This window comes from Oncorhynchus mykiss, chromosome 8, assembly GCF_057628025.1.
Source record: "Oncorhynchus mykiss isolate SJ-2025 chromosome 8, ASM5762802v1, whole genome shotgun sequence".
NCBI classification, from domain to species: Eukaryota; Metazoa; Chordata; class Actinopteri; order Salmoniformes; family Salmonidae; genus Oncorhynchus; species Oncorhynchus mykiss.
Window position 1 is genome coordinate 40,402,218 of NC_143029.1, and position 22,241 is coordinate 40,424,458.

The 22,241-nt window shown below is 42.5% G+C and overlaps 2 protein-coding genes across 4 annotated transcripts in view; one reads left to right on the plus strand and one right to left on the minus strand.

The window, feature by feature from the left end:
- usta (uronyl 2-sulfotransferase a) overlaps positions 1 to 22,241 on the plus strand; it is a 153,078-nt gene that overhangs the window by 96,658 nt on the left and 34,179 nt on the right. Inside the window, exons 1-2 of one of the 2 annotated variants that reach the window (XM_090243426.1) lie at positions 9,601 to 9,768; positions 17,388 to 17,431. Coding sequence is in view for 1 of the 2 variants with exons in the window: in XM_021612555.3 (XP_021468230.1) it covers positions 17,388 to 17,431 (44 nt within the window). In the remaining variant the exon portion in view is untranslated. Of the gene's footprint in view, positions 1 to 9,600; positions 9,769 to 17,387; positions 17,432 to 22,241 lie in introns of those variants that run through there. The other variant, XM_021612555.3, reaches the window with a different exon arrangement.
- LOC110529902 (solute carrier family 22 member 16) overlaps positions 15,082 to 22,241 on the minus strand; it is a 105,848-nt gene continuing 98,688 nt past the window's right edge. Inside the window, exons 8-9 of one of the 2 annotated variants that reach the window (XM_090243423.1) lie at positions 15,670 to 15,742; positions 15,082 to 15,460 (exon numbers count right to left, since the gene is read on the minus strand). In XM_090243423.1, coding sequence (XP_090099549.1) covers positions 15,704 to 15,742 — 39 coding nt within the window. In that variant the 3' untranslated portion in view covers positions 15,082 to 15,460; positions 15,670 to 15,703. Of the gene's footprint in view, positions 15,461 to 15,607; positions 15,743 to 22,241 lie in introns of those variants that run through there. The other variant, XM_090243424.1, reaches the window with a different exon arrangement.

The following is a 22,241-nucleotide window of genomic DNA, read 5'->3' on the forward strand; positions in this document are numbered from 1 at the left end:
CGCTCAAGTTTTCAGTTGTTTTGTCTAATTTCTTTTTTGTTTCACAAGAAAACATATTTTCAAAGTGGTAGGAATGTTGTGTAAATCAAATGCTCACTACCCTTTCGTAATCAGCTAGCTATGTATGTTTTGGTTATCAATTAGCTAGTTAGTTAACTCTACTAGAGTATAATCCTTTCCCTTACGTTCAACTGAAGTTATTGTTTCTTCTTGGATGCCCTCTGTTTATATAAACCAATGTCAATCACCCTTGCATTCTACTGTAGCTAGGTACAGTACTACATATGCTCAGTTGCAAGTTTCTTTCCTGCCCCCTAATTTTGACAAGGCTTGAAGTAGACATTGATTAGTTAGGAACTCCTCTCACCTCTCCCGAACAGTGAAAATCATGTATTTCGTCAAATTGGATGATATTTTCGATGAAACCAGTTCAAAGTAGGGTGGACAAGTATGAAAAATGACTGTAGCTGAAACATAAATAAAGTTTGATCATAAAGTTACTGGTGTCAAACACTTGGATTCGGGAGGCAGACATTACCAATAATTTACTTCCAGCTTTATGCAACGTTACATAAAGCCGAAAATGTAATACGCCAATGGTAGCAATGGCTGCCCAGTGTTAGAGGCCTGACAAGGAGGACGCCATAGCTGGATATGTCTCCCGCTTCAATCTTGGGGTGACTGAAGCCAAGTTGGTACCCTTCCCCAGATCTGTGCTTCGACACAATCCTGTCTTGGAGCTCTTCGACAATTCCTTTGACCTCATGGCTTGGTTTTTGCTTTGACATGCACTGTCAACTGTGGGACCTTATATAGACAGGTGTGTGCCTTTCCAAATCATGTCCAATCAGTTGAATTTACTACAAGTGGACTCCAAGTTGCCAACATTCTAAAAAGCTGTTTTCTCTTTGTCATTATGTGGTGTTGTGTGTAGATTGATGAGGATGTGTTATTTTTTAAATCCATTTTAGAATAAGACTAACTTATCAACATGTGAAGGGGCCTGAATACTTTTCGAATCCACTGTATGTGTCTCCACACCTTGGCCTATGCTATTGATGGATTCAAGGTCGCTTTTATTGATGTCAGATTTTCCGTTTTTCAGTGTCCAAGTAGCCTGTCATTTCGATCGTTTGTGCGTATTATAAAATAATCCAAAGCGATCAGTCATGTAAAATTATGTAGAATTACATGAAATGCGTTTATAAATGGCCACATTTTTACTGGACCCTAGGCTACTAAAATGTTCCCCATGTGTGCAAATTCTGTTAGTGCCTTGTTACGGTTTTCTTGTGGTGAAGGAGAGTCGGACCAAAATGCAGCGTGGTATTCTTGAAACATGTTTAATGATGAAGAAAAAACAAACAATACAAAAACAACAAACGCAACATGAAAACCTATACAGCCTATCTGGTGCAAACAAACACAGAGACAGGAACAATCACCCACGAAACACTCAAAGAATATGGCTTCCTAAATATGGTTCCCAATCAGAGACAACGATAAACACCTGCCTCTGATTGAGAACCACTCCAGACAGCCATAGACTTTGCTAGAGAACCCCACTAAACCACAATCCCAATACCTACGAAAACCCCAAGACAAAACACACCACATAAATAAACCCATGTCACACCCTGGCCTGACCAAAATAATAAAGAAAACACAAAATATTAAGACCAGGGCGTGACATGCCTGTACTCTACGGCTCTAAGCCACTATGCAAATGTGATGACATGCATGCAATTATTTATAATAAATATGTTTTTTTTATTTATTGGTTCCCGTACCTCAGAGCTCCAGGTGAACCCCCTCTTGCACTCACTTTTAGTTCCGGCACCTCCCGATTTACAAATTAAGAAATTGTTATGCGGCCAGTTTGACGTACATGTACTGCCAAATTCTCAAAAATGACGTTGGAGGCAGCTTATGGTAGAGAAATAAACATTCAATTCTCTGGCAACAGCTCTGGTGGACATTTCTGAAGTCAGCATGCCAATTGCACTGTGGTGTGTGACAAAACTGCACATTTTAGTGGCCTTTTATTGACCCCAGCACCTGTGTAATAATCATGCTGTTTAATCAGCTTCTTGATATGCTACACCTGGCAGGTGGATGGATTATCTTGGAAAAAGAGAAATACTATACCAGGGATTAAACAAAAATTGCTGCACAAAATTTCGAGAGAAATACGATTTTTGTAATTATGGAAAATTTATGGGAGAGTTTATTTCAGCTCATGAAACATGGGACCAAAACTTTACATGTTGCATTTATATTTTTATTCAGTGTATTATGCTAATGCAGAGGCACCAATAAATTGTCCAATACACTTATTTTATGCTGTTTTCATGTACATTCCCTTGTGTCTAAGCTTCTAAAGTGACTCAAGCTTTACTAATCATTGTGAAGAAGTGTATCAGTGAACTGTATTCTGTAATTATTTACGAAAAAATTGAAACGCAATTGTGTATTGATGCTCTTTGTCTGATATCCAACAGTTCATGATCAGCTCTGTTGACCATGAGAACATTTTGCAGAGAAAATGTTTGGAGTCATACTGTTTAGGCTCGGAATGACATGTGGACACTGTCAGTCAAGACACGCTCATGAATATAAGCTCCCCGCCTACTCAGCCTGTTCTGTCAGGCTTCCTGATAGTTATCGATGAGAGAAAATGTAACATTTCTTCAATGCTGAGCATTTGTGAAATAAGAAGACGGTGCGGGAAGTTTGATTGGATTCAAATTGAAAAGAAATAGCCTAAAACAGCAGACACATGGCCCTCCAGGAATTGAGTTTGACATCCATGATCAAATACAACAGAGAGCATGTACAAAAATCACGTTCTTGTACAGGATGATATAATGGTGCATGGAGCAAACATGGCATGTGAAATTGAGTGAAGATGTCTCTTTTTTTTATCATTTTCAGTCCCCTGGTGCAGTGGAACAATTATTGTAGCATAAATCTGGATAGCTGGCATTCTGTAAACAGTGAAAGGACATGTCGATGTCTATGGGACAGTTTTCAGACTGGATCTGACATTTTGAAAGATCTTTATTATTAAAACCTGCATTTGCATAATATAACACCTCCACAACCTCCATCCTCATATTCAGCATAACACTCTGATCCACAGCCAGTCTGGGTAGCATACATACAGAAGTTATAACATGACATAATCAGGTAACCAGAACAGCAGGTACAGGCTCACACTGTCCCCAAACCCTCAGCAAGTCTGAGGATTATCAATATACAAATTACAACAAACCCACAGCCAGTCTGGGAAACATGCATACACACATACAGTACATACAGAGGTTATAACATGGCATAGCCAGTCATTACTGAAACCCTAGCCACTTGCAAAATGCAGGTATTAAAAACAACCTTTGTGATGTCTATCTTGCTAGCTACTAGTTCCTCTCTTTGTCCGGGGGGTGTTTAAGCTAGGGCAATAAGCGGAAAGCCAGTGATGCCAGAATTCTATACACACTTCCCATTTTCGACTCCTACTCCGGAACTTGTACGTGAGTTAAATCAGTGTATTTGAGTGTGTGTATCTGTGTGTCCATGTGTACGTCTCTCGAGCGAGACGGCTTACTTTCGCAATTTTTGAACGCTTCAGTTTAAGACAGCTGGCTCGAGAGACTAACACATGCACACACTCATACACATATACATACTCAAATACACTGATTTAACACAATACACAATACACAATACACAATACACAAATGAACGCTAATTAACACACTCCTACACACACACACACACACACACACACACTACAAACCCCCACCAACCAATATTTTGGATGTCGCGCAACCAAATAACCTTGCAATATAAAACGTCAAGAAAACATATACTAGCCACACATGTTCACTGAGGGTTATAAAATGTAAGCATAGGTATGTGTGTTTAACTGGATGTGTTTTATACTGCTAGAGCTGACTGCAGTGATTCAGTGATCTAACATGCCCTAGAAGCCTATATACAGTTTATATAGGATCCGCACTGATGCTTTACATTGGGGCCGTGTGTGTGTGTGTGTGTGTGTGTGTGTGTGTGTGTGTGTGTGTGAGACAGAGAGTTAATTAAATGACAGGTACAGCCTCCTGTCAACCATCGCTGACACACACACACACACACAGCCATAGATCTTGGTTGCAGCATTGCAGGAATCTTGGAGACAGTGCAGTGCAGCATGCTTCTGGAATGTGCCATGGCTTCAGAGTTCTGGAATGTTCTCCTATGTGGCACTCCAGACAGTGACTGCAGATTGGATCCTAAAGTAAAGATTGTTAACCTCAGTTTTGTGTCTGTTCTCTAGCTAGCCGGTGTCCCAGCAGCCATTCCATTCCTGTATGGTTTCGTCTCCCACTTTGGTCTATTTCAGGATGCCTTCCTTCCTGCGCCATACTTAGCTATGTCCCCAATTTCACAAAGCAAATAAACTGGTGTATGCCGTTAAGTACATGTTTATGAAATTCCCAAACTCACTCCAGTATTCCTGACTGGGGCCAGGAACCCCAAAGAGAAAATTCCAGCACCTAGAGGGATTGTTTGGGTCTGCCTCAGGGAAGGATTGTCCTCTCTCCTGAATACACTCTCCTTAACATAAACTTTTGATGCATGGTATTTGTCAGGTTCTGATTAAGCCAGCTTACGTCGATGTTTAGCATTGCTGAATGCATTAACAAACTGGCACCTGGGAAATAACTATTGTTTATAGTTATTGTTTTATTCAGGTTGTCCAAGCTTGTGAATTTTAGAGTGAGCAAGTGACAGAAGCCCCAATCCAAGCTCTTTTGGTGTATGTGTTAGATGTCGGCCGATTTATGATTTTTTTTCAACGCCGATACCGATACCGATTATTGGAGGACCAAAAAAGCCACTACCGATTAATCGGCCGATTTAAAAAATTAAAAATGTTATTTTTAATAATGACAATTACAACAATACTGAATTAACACTTATTTTTACTTAATATAATACATCAATAAAATCAATTTAGCCTCAAGTAGATAATGAAACATGTTCAATTTGGTTTAAATAATGCAAAAACAAAGTGTTGGAGGAGAACGTAAAAGTGCAATATGTGCTATGTAAGAATGCTAACGTTTCAGTTCCTTGCTCAGAACATGAGAACATATGAAAGTTGGTGGTTCCTTTTAACATGAGTCTTCAATATTCCCAGGTAAGAAGTTTTAGGTTGTAGTTATTATAGGACTATTTCCCTCTATACCATTTGTATTTCATTAACTTTTGACTATTGGATGTTCTTATAGGCACTTTAGTATTTCCAGTCCCTCTCCTCGCTCCTCCCTGGGCTCGAACCAGCAACACAACGACAACAGCCACCACATCGAAGCAGCGTTACCCATGCAGAGCAAGGGGAACAACCACTCCAAGGCTCACAGCGAGTGAAGTTTGAAATGATATTAGCACGCGCTAACTAGCCAGCCATTTCACTTCGGTCACACCAGCCTCATCTCGGGAGTTGATAGGTTTGAAGTCAAAAACAGCGCAATGCTTGATGCACAATGAAGAGCTGCTGGCAAAACGCACAAAAGTGCTGTTTGAATGAATGTTTACGCGCCTGCTTCTGCCTACCACCGCTCAATCAGATACTTAGATACTTGTATGCTTGTATGCTCAGTCAGATTATATGCAACACAGGACACGCTAGATAATATCTAGTAATATCATCAACCGTGTGTAGTTAACTAGTGATTATGATTGATTGTTTTTTATAAGATAAGTTTAATGATAGCTAGCAACTTACCTTGACTTACTGCATTTGCGTAACAGGCAGTCTCCTTGTGGAGTGCAACAAGAGAGAGGCAGGTCGTTATTGCGTTGGACTAGTTAACTGTAAGGTTGCAAGATTGGATCCCCCGAGCTGACAAGGTGAAAATCTGTCGTTCTGCCCCTGGACGAGGCAGTTAACCCACCGTTCCTAGAACGTCATTGAAAATAAGAACGTGTTCTTAACTGACTTGCCTAGTTAAATAAAGATTAAATAAAGGTGTAAAAAAAAAGAAGGAAAAAAAATAATAAATAAATAATCAGATTTCCGATTGTTATGAAAACTTGAAATCAGCCCTAATTAATTGGCTATTCCGATTAATCGGTCGACCTCTAGTATGTGTGTCTGTGTGTTGTTTAATGCTGTATTCATGACTTGCGATCAAAGGCTTTCGGAGAAATCAAATACACTATACAGTATGAATGCCCATGATTTGTTGATGTTCGACAAGCAGGTGTCCAAGTACAAGTACTGTGTAAACTTGTAAACATGTAAACTCAGCAATAAAAGAAACGCCCTCTCACTGTCAACTGTGTATATTATCAACACATTTAAAGGGGTATGTGGCAGGTTCTACAGTCTATCACGGATTACAAAAAGAAAACCAGCCCCGTTGTGGACCAGGATGTCTTTCTCCCAGACAGACTAAACAACTTCTTTGCTCGCTTTGAGGACAATACAGTGCCACTGACACAGCCCGCTACCAAAACCTGCGGATTCTCCTTCACTCCAGCCGACGTGAGTAAAACATTTAAACTTGTTAACCCTCGCAAGGCTGCAGGCTCAGACGGCATCTCCAGCCCCGTCCTCAGAGCATGCGCAGACCAGCTGGCTGGTGTGTTTACGGACATATTCAATCAAACCTTATCCCAGTCTGCTGTTCCCACATGCTTCAAGAGGGCCACCATTGTTCCTGTTCCAAAGAAAGCTAAGGTAACTGAGCTAAACGACTACCATCCCGTAGCACTCACTTCTGTCATCATGAAGTGCTTTGAGAGACTAGTCAAAGATCATATCACCTCCACCCTACCTGACACCCTAGACCCACTCCAATTTGCTTACCGCCCCAATTGGACGACGCAATCTCAACCACACTGCACACGGCCCTAACCCATCTGGACAAGAGGAATACCGATGTGAGAATGCTGTTCATCGACTACAGCTCAGCATTTAACACCATAGCACCCTCCAAACTCGTCATCAAGCTCAAGACCCTGGGTCTCGACCCCGCCCTGTGCAACTGGGTACTAGACTTCCTGACGGGCCGCCCCCAGGTGGTGAGGGTAGGTAACAACATCTGCACCCCGCTGATCCTCAACACTGGGCTCCCACAAGGGTGCGTTCTGAGCCCTCTCCTGTACTCCCTGTTCACCCACGACTGCATGGCCATGCACGCCTCCAACTCAATCATCAAGCTTGCAGACGACACTACAGTGGTAGACAGCTGGTTACCAGCAGAGGAAACAGCAGAAGGAGCACCCCCCTATCCATATCGACGGGACAGTAGTGGAGAGGGTAGAAAGTTTTAAGTTCCTCGGCGTACACATCACGGACAAACTGAATTGGTCCACACACACAGACAGTGGTGAAGAAGGCGCAGCAGCGCCTCTTCAATCTCAGGAGACTGAAGAAATGTGGCTTGTCACCAAAAGCACTCACAAACCTTTACAGATGCGCAATTGAGAGCATCCTGTCGGGCTGTATCACCTGGTACGGCAACTGCTCCACCCACAACCGTAAGGGTTGAGGGTAGTGAGGTCTGCACAACGCATCACCGGGGGCAAACTACCTGCCCTCCAGGACACCGACACCACGCGATGTCACAGGAAGGCCATAAAGATCATCAAGGACAACAACCACCTGAGCCACTGCCTGTTCACCCCGCTATCATCCAGAAGGCAAGGTACGTACAGGTGCATCAATCCAGGGACCGAGAGACTTAAAAACAGTTTATATCTTAAGGCCTTAGACTGTTAAACAGCCACCACCAACATTGAGTGGCTGCTGCCTTACATGTAAAAAATTTATCACTAGCCACTTTAAACAATGCCACATAATATAATGTTTACATACCCTACATTACTCATCTCATATGTATATACTGTACTCGATACCATATATCTTTATGTACATATTCTTCATCCCTTTACACTTGTGTGTATAAGGTAGCTGTTGTGAAATTGTTAGGTTAGATTACTCGTTGGTTATTACGGCATTGTCCGAACTAGAAGCACAAGCATTTCGCTACACTCGCAAAACATCTGCTAACCATGTATATGTGACGAATAAAATGTGATTTGATTTAGATATTTGTATGAACATATTAAGATTCAACAACTGTGACTAACAGAAATTGAATAATGTGTCCCTGAACAAAGGCAGGGTCAAAATCAAAAGTAATGGTCAGTATCTGGTATGGCCACCAGCTGCATTAAGTACTACAGTTTATCTCCTCCTCATGGACTGCACCAGATTTGCCAGTTCTTGCTTTTGAGATGTTACCCCACTCTTCCACCAAGGCACCTGCAAGTTCCCGGACATTTCTGGGGGAAATGGCCCTAGCACTCACCCTCTGATCCAACAGGTCCCAGACGTGCTCAATGGGATTGAGATCCGGGCTCTGCGCTGGACATGCCAGAACACTGACATTCCTATATTGCAGGAAATCACGCACAGAACGAGCAGTGTGGCTGGTGGCATTGTCATTCTGGAGGGTCATGTCAGGATGAGCCTGCAGGAAGGGTACCACATGGGGGAGGAGGATGTCTTCCCTGTAAAGCACAGTGTTGAGGTTGCCTGCAATGACAACAAGCTCAGTCCGATGATGCTGTAACACATCGCCCCACACCATGACGGACCCTCCACCTCCAACTCGATCCCGCTCCAGAGTACAGGCCTCGGTGTAACGCTCATTCCTTCAGCGATAAATACGCACACCATGTGACTCGCCAGTGAAGAGCACTTTTTGCCAGTCATGTCTGGTCCAGCGACGGTGGGTTTGTGCCCATAGGCAACGTTGTTGCCGGTGATGTCTGGTGAGGATCTACCTTACAACAGGCCTACAAGCCCTCAGTCCAGCCTCTCTCAGCCTATTGCGGACAGTCTGAGCACGGATGGAGGGATTGTGAATTCCTGGTCTAACTCGGGCAGTTGTTGTTTTCATCCTGTATCTGTCCCGCAGGTGTGATGTTCGGCTGTACCAATCCTGTGCAGGTGTTGTTATACGTGGTCTGCCACTGCGAGGACGATCGGCTGTCTGTCCTGTCTCCCTGTAGCCCTGTCTTACGCGTCTCACAGTACGGACATTGCAATTTATTGCCCTGGCCACATCTGCAGTCCTCATGCCTCCTTGCAGCATGTCTAAGGCACGTTCACGCAGATGAGCAGGGACCCTGGACATCTTTCTTTTGGTGTTTTTCAGAGTCCTTAGAAAGGCCTCTTTAGTGTCCTAAGTTTTCATAACTGTGACCTTAATTGCCTACCGTCTGTAAACTGTTAGTGTCTTATCGACCGCTCCACAGGTACATGTTCATTGATTGTTTATGGTTCATTGAAAAAGCATGGGAAACAGAGTTTAAACCCTTTACAATGATGATATGTGAAGTTATTTGGATTTTTACGAATTATCTTTGAAAGACAGGGTCCTGAAAAAGGGACGTTTCTTTTTTTCCCGAGTATAGTATCTCACCATGTAGTATGTCTCTCACTCCCCCTCTCTCTTCTCTTCCCTTTCCCTCTCTTTTTCCCTCTATTTGTATATTTTTGACCATGTTAACCATCCACAGCCCAGACTGGATCCCATTACCCCAGAGTCTCTCTCTCTCAGCAAACATACCAGTGCTACATGTTGAATTCTGCTCCTGTGTCGCTTGGGTTGTTGCTGGCTGGGGAAGGATCGGCTGGGCACTGGGCCTTGTGGATCCATGCTGGGTCACCTTGACGTCTGCGTCTTGGTATGGATGGATGTTTAACTTTAGTAGACCGTGATGCACATTGTTTGGATAGCTATCAATACACTGCATTGGCAAAGCTTTTTATTTTATTTACATAAAAAATATTTTTCACCTTTTATTTAACCAGGTAGGCCTCTTGAGAACAAGTTCTCATTTACAACTGCGACCTGCGACCTATAAAGCAAAGCAGTGCGACAAAAACAACAACACAGAGTTACACATAAACAAATATACAGTCAATAACACAAAATAAAAGATTCATAGAAACATCTATGTACAGTGTGTCCAAATGTAGAAGAGTAGGGAGGTAGTCAATAAATAGGCCCTAGAGGCAAAAATAATTACAATTTAGCAATAATACTGGAGTGATAAAGTGAAGTCGGAAGTTTACATACACCTTAGCCAAATAGATTTAATCGCAGTTTTGAAAAACTCCTGTCGTAGGTCAGTTAGGATCACTACTTTATTTTAAGAATGTGAAATGTCAGAATAGTAGTAGAGATAATGATTTATTTCAGCTTTTATTTATTTCATCACATTCCCAGTGGGTCAGAAGTTTACATACACTCAATTAGTATTTGGTAGCATTTCCTTTAAATTGTTTAACTTGGGTCAAACGTTTCGGGTAGCCTTCCACAAGCTTCCCACAAGAAGTTGGATGAAAAAAAAAAAAGGTAATTGAAGCCCAGGGATTGCTTGATGGAATCTCTTCAGCTAGCCGGGAGATGGACCTAGTTTGAGGCTAGCTCCAGGCTAACTAGTAGCTAGTTAGCTGGCTAGCTTCAGAAGGGGGTGCCAGTTAAAAAGTGTAAATATAGCAGATCCATACCACATTGGGTAAGGCGGGTTGCAGGAGAGTATGTTCAGTCCGTAGATGGAAAATTAGATTTAAAAAAAATACAAACATATACCAAATATATAAGAAGAAAAAAAGATATATACAAGGGACGGGACAAGACAATCAAAACAGACTTCCCCACTGCTACGCCATCTTGGATATATAGAAAAGCTATTGAGAATTTGGGAATGTTTGTTGCTAAGACTGAGATTTGGTGTGTGAGTTTTCCATAGTTTGTGTAGATGTTTCGTATCAGGGTCTTTGTTTTCTTTTACAAAATGGAATGCTCTATTTCAATCTATTTATTGTATTTATACACCCACATTAATTAATCTAGCTTGATATTTTCTGATGAGTAAACATATAAACTACATATGGGTAGCTAATGAGAAAAATAACAGTTAGGTTTGATGGCACCTCCTACCGTGCTGCAACCTTCATCTGTATCTCAGCCAGTAGCACTACCATGTGTCCCATGACACATGACTCCTATTAACCCATTGGCCACACAAACACACAGAAAGAGAGAGACAGCTACACTCACCTCCCTGTAAACCCTGGCTGTGAGTCAGTTGAAGGTGTTATCTGAGGGTCAAGGAACATCAACCTCTCTTCCTGTGTGAACCCAAGCCCTTCTCCCCCATCTCTCCCTTCCTCCCCCATGCCTCATGTTCACCCCCATCTCTGCCTTCTCTACCTTCCTTCTTCATCTCTCCCTTCTTCCCCATCTCCCTCTTCCTTCTCCTGTTCTCTCCCATCTCTCCAATCTTTACCTTTCTCCCCCTTCCTCCCCCATCTCTCCCACCTGTTTCTCTCCATCTCTCCCATCTCGCCTTTCCTCCCCCATCTCTCCCATCTCCCCCTCCCTCCCCCATCTCTCTCACCTCCTGTTTCTCTACATCTCTACCATCTCGCCTTTCCTCCCCCATCTCTCCCATCTCTACCTTCCTCCCCCATCTCCCCCTTCCTCCCCCATATCTCCCTCCCTTCCCCCTCCATGTAATCTCTCCCCTTCTTTAATCACTGTTATCCATGACCTCTGTAAATTGGCCTCAATTATTGAGTGTCATATAAGAAAGAGGGCTGGCTGTTCATCAAAGACCATCATGGCTCCAGTGTGAGAGGATGTATACCATAGATGTTTCTACTCCAAACAGCCATAGAACTTATATCCATAGCATGAAACCAAAGAATCCAACCATAGTTTAAGTCTGTGTGGGCTGTGTTCAGTTGTGAATGCAGCCAAAATGGCTCTGATTTAGGTGACAATGAACATGGGACTAAAGAAGAACACGTAACTCCATGGAGGCTCAGTAGATTCCACCGCTCCTGTCGTTGTGGGTGGTGTGGGTGGATGGCAGCTGTCTGTTTTTACGAGCATGTGCCCTGGAAGAAATTAGTTCCAATCCCGATGCACAGAGCAAATGAAAAACACACAAAGGGGGTCGGCCCTGAAGTTGAACGACAGGGAGGATCTATCTCTCGTTTCCCCGCCCTGGAATGACCTCAGATACCTCTGCACGACAAGCCTCCCACAGCATTCCTCAGCAGGAATGCATGTGTGTGTGTGTGTGCAGCAGACACACCTGAGGGTGTGTGCACAGTGCAGCTGTCTCCATACAGTGCCTTGCGAAAGTATTCGGCCCCCTTGAACTTTGCGACCTTTTGCAACATTTCAGGCTTCAAACATAAAGATATAAATCTGTATTTTTTTTGTGAAGAATCAACAACAAGTGGGACACAATCATGAAGTGGAACGACATTTATTGGATATTTCAAACTTTTTTAACAAATCAAAAACTGAAAAATTGGGCGCCCAAGACTATTATTCTGACATTTCACATTCTTAAAATAAAGGGGTGATCCTAACTGACCTAAGACATGGAATTTTTTACTAGGATTAAATGTCAGGAATTGTGAAACACTGAGTTTAAATGCATTTTGCTAAGGTGTATGTAAACTTCCGACTTCAACTACACATACATACAGTATATACACACCGGACTCAACGTCAACAGTGAAGTGGCAACTCCGGGATGCTGGCCTTCTAGGCAGAGTTCCAACAAAAATGCCATATCTTAGACTGGCCAATAAAAAGAAAAGATTAAGATTGGGAAAATAACACAGACACTGGACATAGGAACTCTGCCTAGAAGGCCAGCATCCCGGAGTCGCAACTTCACTGTTGATGTTGAGACTGGTGTTTTGCGGGTGCTATTTAATGAAGCTGCCAGTTGAGGACTTGTGAAGCGTATGTTTCTCAAAGTAGACACTCCAGTCGACGTGTCCTCTTGCTCAGTTGTGCACCGGGGTCTCCCACTCTTCTTTCTATTCTGGTTAGAGCCGGTTTGAGCTGTTCTGTGAAGGGAGTAGTACACAGCGTTTATATGAGATCTTTGTCCAAGATTAAATAGCTCCGCACTGGCAGATACTATATAAATGGGCTGTATAGTGGTTCCTCCTTTAAAAGTTGCGAGCTTGCACCACTGGACTTAGAGGTACCCAGCGTCACAGCTTCATTGCTCCAGACCACCACAAGGGGGAGTTAGAGCACTCATTATGCATTTGGGTGCCAAGGTTTTTATGTAACCAATCATATCGAGTGGTTCCAATGATGAATTTTGACGCGAGCCACGCTTGCCTTTGTGACGTTCTTCAACAAAGATGGCTAACAAAACATTATGGTGGAACCAGACGTAGGTTGTTATAACGTCATAACGAGTCAAGCCAAAAATGTACAATTGAGAGGAATATATTAGTTAATGTAGAGACAAACATTTGTGCATATTTTTTGGTCATAATGTTCATTTACGAAAATTGCTATTTAAGTTATCTGGCTAGCTAACAATAGCCAGCTAGCTAATGTAAACTCACCCCATTCCGTACAAATGTGCGCAACCGCACCATTCAAACGAGGCTACAAAGAAAACTAATGGGACTGTAGCGACTATGTTGACTTCAAAATTGGGGGTGTGAACTAGTTTTCTATTCAAGCGTTGATTAACATGGTAATGGCTCTATAGTATTGGAGAAAAGTTGAAAAAACTGACCCTCCGTTACATCGTGACGTGTCATGTCGTAACGTACAGCACGCATAAAGCAACTATTTATGTTTTACAATCTCTCTCCACCAGGTGTAGCACTTCTCTCATCGTTTAAAAACAAGAAATGGACAGTAACGGGGGTAAGGGGGGGATACCTAGTCATTTTTTGCGTCATCATTGCATGTGATCATCATTCTCAAAGCCGCTGTTTACTTCTAAGATCACTTTAGCACCACCCTAAAAACCAGATTCAAATTTGACACAAACCTTCTAATAGGTATGTAATGACACATTATATAAACTCTTCATAGTGTTTTATTTACATTTTAGAGGCGATAAGGTGATAAGTTGGACAGATCGAGTGAAAAAAAGCAATTTTTCCACACACATCTCTCCTTCTCACTATCACGCATTAGTTTCGCTTCCCCACCCGCCATTTTTAAAAAGACCCGACGGGGCTCATTGCCCGCTTGAATTATGCAGAAACGGGCAGCATTTAGGTCATGTAATTGATAATGTTGGAAAGGGGAGAAATTGCGCTTTACAATGGTATTGACATTACAGTTGATCTGTAAGGAATACGTTTTTGAGGGGCTAAAATAAGGGCAATTGTACGGACCAGGGTGATGTACGAGTTTACATGAGTTTACGTTAGTGTAAGGAGAATGAATTTGTAATTCTTATTGTTTAATGTTTTAGGGACTCCTGAGAAAACCAGCAAACCAGGCTGTTGTCTTGTGAAACAGTAGATGTAAAGAATCTAACTAGCTAAAGCATTTACTGCAAATTGAATGTACATTTGTGTAAGCTTGCCTTGAAATACAGCTGAAGTAACATAGCTAGCTAACTATTTAACTGTATGCCTATGGATGTGTAGCTAGCTACAGTATGTAGCCGATCTATGTATGGACCCTAAAACGTTAGGTTCTGAACTAATATTCATACCAATCTATGAACCTCGGCTATCATAGTTGTTGTATCAACTTCAAGTCTGAATGGCATTAATGAAGCCTATGGATAGAGTAGAATATAATAACTTTATTGTGCCAAGGATGCAAGTCCTATATACAGTAGTTATTACCATGCATGAGATTCCCACATTGTAGCCTGTACATGTACTCTTCCTTAGCAACTAAAGGTGCGGTTCAGGTGTGAATCTCTGAGACATTATTTTTCAGTCATATCAAACTCCATTATTTGAATGATGCTGTGTCTGCATGTATGTATTGCAATTATACACTTCAACAGTGTTTACCACTCCTGTTCCTGGGACATCAATGATTACACATTGTGACTATATTGTGACTAGACTAGAAACATGATTGATTTGTAATTCATATATATATAAAAAAAACTATGCATATCTAACTCACTTCATCTGCATTAATCTGAGGACACAGGATAGTATTTCAATGAGATAATTTCAACCAGTGGAGAATGTGAACACTTTATTGAAAGAAGTTCATTATCCAGGTGTTATAAATACATAAATGCATTATAATTATGATAATTGTAATATTATAAATACAAGTTCAAACTGTACTTAAATGCACATATGGTGTGCATTATAAAACGAGGAAGAAAGACAAGGTGGGGAGAGAGGTGTTGAAGACAGAAAGAGAAAGAGGTAAGAACAGCGGTAGACAGCATATGATTCATGAATTACAGTGCTACCCTAATATTCTCTCAGTTCATCACAATTGCGGTGTCTCCTAACCAGCCTTGGGCCCCCAGCTGGATCGAAAGTTATCTTAAGAGCGGGTGAGGTGGCGATGACGGGACTGGCTTCCTCTCTCACATGAAAACATACCTGCAGACGAGAGACCGATGGATAGAGAGAGAGCATGATTAAGCCTTGTTTTTTTCATTCTAACGCGGTCAGTCATCATAATCATCAGGAGGTTAAATGCAAAACTGACCTTGGCTCATTAACTCTGGGACTATTACATCTCTGTCTGTATTTCAATGTAAAGCATCTCTTTAATAATACTTCCTGTTGACCCGACCAAGTGACATCACCTATGATCATGCTGTGCCCTCTGTGTCAGCCAGTTCAGATGCGGGAGGGGTTCACCAAAACAGCTGAAATAACCTAAAGGATTTAGGGAGAAAGGGGAGAGGGATAAAATGAAGAAGAGAGTGTTTGTGTGTGTGTGTGGTCTCACCTGGTGTCCACACTAAGTGGCTACAGAATACTTTATGCTGAAAAACAGACACGAGGACAAACAATAGAAGATAATGTCAATAGAAGAGACTGTATGTGACACAGACACCTATCGGAGTGTACCTGAAACATTTAAATATAGAGGGCTATGTGTCTCACCACTTGGTTATTGCAAGGCTAACCCCCAGGGAAATCATGACGTTACCTTCTATTTCTACCTTACACTATGTTGGCTGACAATTTGTTAGCTACGCTGTCCTTACAAACCACATAGCATATCATTACAGCAGTATGTACCGGTATGTTAGCTAGCTACCTAACGTTAGTAGTTATACATCAAACTTGCCAGTATATTAACTATAGGCTAACTATCCAACGTTTAATGACTTGATTATTCCCGTCATTCTTAGCTTAGCTAAATGGTCGTTGTGCTTTCTCAATGGACATTCGGGTGCTTTCGTAAATTCGCTCTGGAAATCTATATGCTGGACAATAGAACGAGTCAAAATTCACCCAAGGCTGAAAAACGGCTTAAGAACGTTGGCTAAACTGGAACACTAGCACGAGCCCAAAGCAAATTAATGGAATCGAACGTTCGCAGAGTCTGTTTTGACTGGAGTGATGCTTAGAATTCTAAAAAAATGTATCCCTTTTTATTTTACCACTACAATATGTTTGTCGGACGAAACTGGAAAAAAACAACTTGTGTAGAAAGTTAACATCCGCACCTCGATGGTGTCAACTGTGCTTATGTCTACGTAATAAAAAAAGTAGGGAAAAAATAAAAACCTTGGTCTTGCGATCGATTACAATGGTGCCTGTGTAACAGTTTTGCTTCCGTCCCTCTCCTCGCCCCTACCTGGACCAGGGACCCTCTGCACACATAGACAACAGCCACCGTCGAAGCACCGTTAGCTTGGGTGCTTGACTGCCGTCGTAAGGCCAGAATGCTCAAATCAACCCTACTCCTTGGTCCGAATGTCCAGTGTGCGCTCAGACTGACAATTTTTCTCTGAATGGAAACACCATAATATTAATCAAATGAAATAAGCCATATACTATTACAAAAAAGGTTTTAAATTATCTGGTAATGCCAATACGGAATACTATCAAATGCTTCTCAAAGATGAACTCTGCTGGTCAAACTAGCAATAACTTGCAGTAACAGAAATGGCTGAGAATTAAATGACGTGCCACAGAATGCTGCAGCAGCACGCAGGGTGTGCCGCAGTATGACACAACTTTTAAAGGAGGAACCACTGTAACTCGCTCATGACGACATTCCCACACCTTATGTGGATGTGAAGGCTGCTCTGTTTTTCTTAGAGGGATCGTGACGGACCGTTTTTTTTTCTAGTTGGCTCTTGAAGATTGTTGTGGCTGGATATAGATTTTTATTACACCTGTGGTCTGCCTGTCTGTCTGACATTTATTAAGTACTTTGGTCACTCTTGACTTGAGTTCACTAGCCTGTGAATCTGTGCTGCCAGTGGATTTGTCATAATATGACTGTTGGACTGTAGTCCCTCTGAATATTATCACATTCTACATATCTATACCTGTTTCTTCACAGGAGAGTCCACGTATCTCGATGACCACGGACCCCCAGCTCCCAGGGTAAGACCCTTAATACAGCAGTCCCTCTTTACTTTTCATCACTCCATCTTTCTATACCTCACACTTCATCTTATCCATGCTCTCCACCCTCTTTCTCTTCCTCCTCTCCTTGTTTCTTTCCTCCATCTCTCTCTGATGTGCTGCCCTGTGTGTGTGTGCCAGTCCAGTCCAGGCAGGATAAGGGTGAGGTCTATGTCTGGAGGAGCTGTGTGTGAACTCACTCTAAATACCAAATACTGACAGACACACAGACATACACACATACACACTGGGGCCTTGTGTCTGGCCAGCTGCATCAGTCTGCCTCTATCTCACTTCTATTTCTTCTCACCCTTTCTATTTCTATCTTTTCTTTTTCAACATTTACCCACAGTTTCTTTCTGTCTATATCATTCTCTCTTTGATCCACCTCTCTTTCATTCTCTTTTTCCTATCTCACATTCCCCCTTCTCTCTTTCTGTGCGGTGACAGATTTATCAATCCAACTCACAAATTGGATAATTATAGTGTCGTGTTTGTTGGTGGGAGACACATTTCTGTGTTCGTGAACGTGTCTAGGCTAGCTATATTTGGCGATGTGTTCAGAGTTTATCTGATGTGTGTGTGTGTGTGTGTGCGCTTGTGTGTGAGGAGAGGTCTGGCTACGTGTCTGTTTGGAGCTGACCTAAAGGTCTGGCTGTTTTGATTAATCCTGGCAACATCTGGCCCAAGTTTATATGTTATTATGTTGACTTGGAGAGGTATGTTGTAGTGTTGGCCACTAACCCAGGCTAACTTTGAGAAAATACCATGGCTTGTACTTTACCTATCTGAGCAGGGGCTGGCGTGAACTGTGGCGTAACTGTCTGGACTGTGGTGATCAGAAGCGCTGAGATGGGCAGTAGTTTTTCCTAACCACTTGACCAAGATAAACTCTTAGTTACATGGTCACATGGACAGGAATAACTGTGGATGAGAGAACTGGTGGCTGGGTCATATCAACTGCTAGGATTTAACGGAGAGGCTGTTGGCCATCTGGAAAGGCTGACTGGTCAGAGTCGGGATAAGCCAAAGGCAGCCAGGAACAGCTTGTCTGTTTCCTAAGTCATAATGATGAATCCAAACTATTTGTTTACCATAGAACACTGACACAGTAGCACTGCAATCTGTTAAATCACTGACCAGTGGGATTATAATGGAGAGAAAGGACTGATAGACTACTACTGTAAAGCCCTGTGCTCTTGTGTGGGTTATACTGGCTGGTACTGTATTACTAATTATACTTGTGGTTAACCCCCTCTTTTTCTTCCCTCCTTTCAGCTCAAAGTTTATCAGCTAGCTACCATTAGCAACCACATCAGATGGTTTATACTGGGGTGGCTAAGCCCCTAGTTTTCCCTACCCTCTGTGACAGTAACATTGCTATTAGCCACGTCTGTCATTATGTCATCCTCTCAGACAGTGATGGTAATGCTATGTTAGCGGCTAACGCTACGTGAGATGTGTCATCCTCTAATTTGCCCCTTAAACTGCAGTTGTTTGGCTATTTCTGACAGAGGCTTAGTTAAGTATACCTTAACTGGTTATTGCAAAGCATGTTCTTAATGCAGGGAATTTCTGTTTTGAAGGTTTTTGAAAAGTGTAAAAAGGGCTAAACTTAAATAAAAGCAAAAGCCCTCAAACTATAAGGTTTAGTTAGTTACATGTAAGGAAACACGCAACATATGCAAGTCTCTCGTGTTTTGTGACACATTTCCCTGAAATTGGCTGTTTGGATTCATGGCATGCACACGTATGAACTTAGCCCTGTATCTTTGGGCCTGACCAAGACGAAAAACCCAAAATAACAAGTAGCGACTGTTTTCCTGTTTCTTAACATATTTTATTCCCCATTGGACAGTATTGCAATAGTTTGTTTGTGCTCTATTTTATTGTCTCAAATGTTCTCTGATGTCCCATTAACCGTGTAGCTCAGCGAATCCGCTCCACTCTGGGTAGGAAGGGAGAGAAGAGAGATAATCAAGCAGACAGCACGTTAACAACAGGAAGTACTCCAGCATGTCCTGCCTGAGACATCGACATGCAGAGCAGCCAGGGATGAGAATATCTGTGCCAGCAGTGATGTAAACGCATCACAGCCACGCTAACTCAAATCAGAAGTACTGTACACTGTACTGTACACTATTCCCATGGTAGGCTGAGTTACAGGCCTGGCACTGTTTGTTTCTAGGAACTACAGTAAGTGTGTGTCAGGAAGTAGTGTGTGTGTGTGTACAGTATGTGCTTAGTCACAGTCTGCTTGCTATTAATCTTCATTTATAGATTGTTTCTCAGCCATAAATGGAATAACAGTTCTACCCCAGAGAGTCCAGACAGCTCTGCTCAACATGAGAAAGTTCAAAAACAATGACAAAATGCATTCTTACATAAGTCGTTGTCAATAAAACATCACAATAAGGTGCAGAGCGTTAGATTTGCCTGCTGAGAGGCAAGGAGAACCCCAGCGCCGCTAAAACCATTGACAACTGCGTGCCGTTTAAGGGATTGTTAAAGAGCATAGTCAGAACAACAAATATCCAATTATTCCATGCAAAACAATTGCACAAACCATCAGGAGGTATACAGCATGCTTTTTATGATCAGTTAACATCAATTGATCATGTCATTTCAGATGCGTGAGGGTAGCAATCTATCAATATTGGCCAGCATTAATTGGATATTTGAGTGATATAAAAGCGAACTATACCTGACAAGTATGAATGATATATTTCAATTTCCCATCCTTTGTGGGCTCTGCCTGTCAAGCAGCAGAAGGACACATTTGCCGTTGTACTGTTAGGGTTTCCTTTGCAAGTTACCGGTATAAACTTTGTACAGTTGGTAAACAGTGGTAAGTAGCCCTAATGTACTTATAGATGACCTGGAGCCAGTGGGTTTGGCGACGAATATGCAGCGAGGGCCAGCCAACGAGAGCATCAGTGACAAAATGGATGGCACTGCGATAGACTGCATATGGTTTGCTGAGTAGCTTGTTGGAGGCTATTTGTAAATGACATCGCCGAAGTCAAGGATTGGTAGGATAGTCAGTTTTACAAGGGTATGTTTGGCAGCATGAGTGAAAGAGGCTTTGCTGCGAAATAGGTAGCCGATTCTATATTTAATTTTGGATTGTAGATGCTTAATGTGAGTCTGGACGGAGAGTTTATGGTCTAACCAGACACCTAGGTATTTTTAGTTGTCCACATATTCTAAGTCAGAACCGTCCAGAGTAGTGATACTTGTCTGGATGGTGGGTAGCAAATCGGTTGAAGAGCATGCATTTAGTTTTACTAGCATTTAAAAGCTGTTGGAGGCCACGGAAGGAGTGTTATATGGCATTGAAGCTCGTTTGGAGGTTTATTAACACAGTGACAAAAGAAGGGCCAGAAGTATACAGAATGGTGTCGTCTGTGTAGAGGTGGATCAAAAAATATCACCAATAGCAGGAGCGACATCATTGATATATACAGAGAAAAGAGTCGGCCTGAGAATTGAACCCTGTGGCACCCCCATAAAGACTGCCAGAGGTCCGGACACCAGGCCCTCCGATTTGACACACTGAACTCTATCAGAGAAGTAGTTGGTGAACCAGGCGAGGCAGTCATTTGAGAAACCAAGGCTAATGAGTCTGCCGGTAAGAATGCGGTGATTGACAGAGTTGAAAGCCTTGGCCAGGTCGATGAATATAGCTGCACTGAATTGTCTCTTATTGATGGCGGTTATGATATCGTTTAGGACCTTGAGCGTGGTTGAAGTGTACCCATGACCAGCTTGGGAACATAATTGCATTGTGGAGAAGGTATTGTGGGATTCGAAATGGTCGGTGATCTGTTTGTTAACTTGGCTTTCGAAGATTTTAGAAAGGCAAGGTAGGATGGATATAGGTCTATAACAGTTTGGGTCTAGAGTGTCTCCCCTTTGAAGAGCGGGATGACTGTGGCAGCTTTCAAATCTTTGAGGGATCTCAGGCGATACGAAAGAGGGGAGAACAGACTAGTAATAGGGGTTGCAAAAGAATTTGGCGGATAATTCTAGAAAGAAGGGTCCAGGTTGTATACCTCAGCTATCTGGATTTGGGTGAAGGAGGAGCGGAGGGGGGCTTGGGCAAGTTGCAGCAGTGGGTGCAGAGCTGTTGGCCGCGGTAGGGGTAGCCAGGTGGAAAGCATGGCCAGCCGTAGAAAAATGCTTATTGAAATGATCGTAGATTTATTGGCGGTGACAGTATTTCCTATCCTCAGTGCAGTGGGCAGCTGGGAGGAGGTGCTGTTATTCTCCATGGACTTTACAGTGTCCCAAAACTTTTTCGAATTAGTGCTACAGGATGCAAATTTCTGTTTGAAAAAGCTAGACTTAGCTTTCCTAACTGACTGTGTATATTGGTTCCTGACCTCCCTGAAAAGTTGCATATCGCGGGGGCTATTCGATGCTGATGCAGAACGCCATGGGATGTTTTTGTGCTGGTCAAGGGCAGTCAAGTCTGGGGTGAACCAAGGGCTATATCTGTTCTTAGTTCTACATTTTATTAATGGGGCATGCGTATTTAAGATGGTGAGGAAAGCACTTTTAAAGAGCAACCAGGCATCCTCTACTGACGAGATGAGGTGTTTTAGGGAACACTGAAGTGTTTTAGGGAGCGTTTGACAGTGATGAGGGGTGGTCGCATTACGGACGCAGGCAATGAGGCAGTGATTCTGGTTGAAGACAGCAGAGGTGTATTTAGAGGGCAAGTTGGTCAGGATGATATCAAAGAGGGTGCCCATGGTTACAGATTTAGGGTTTTACCTGGTAGGTT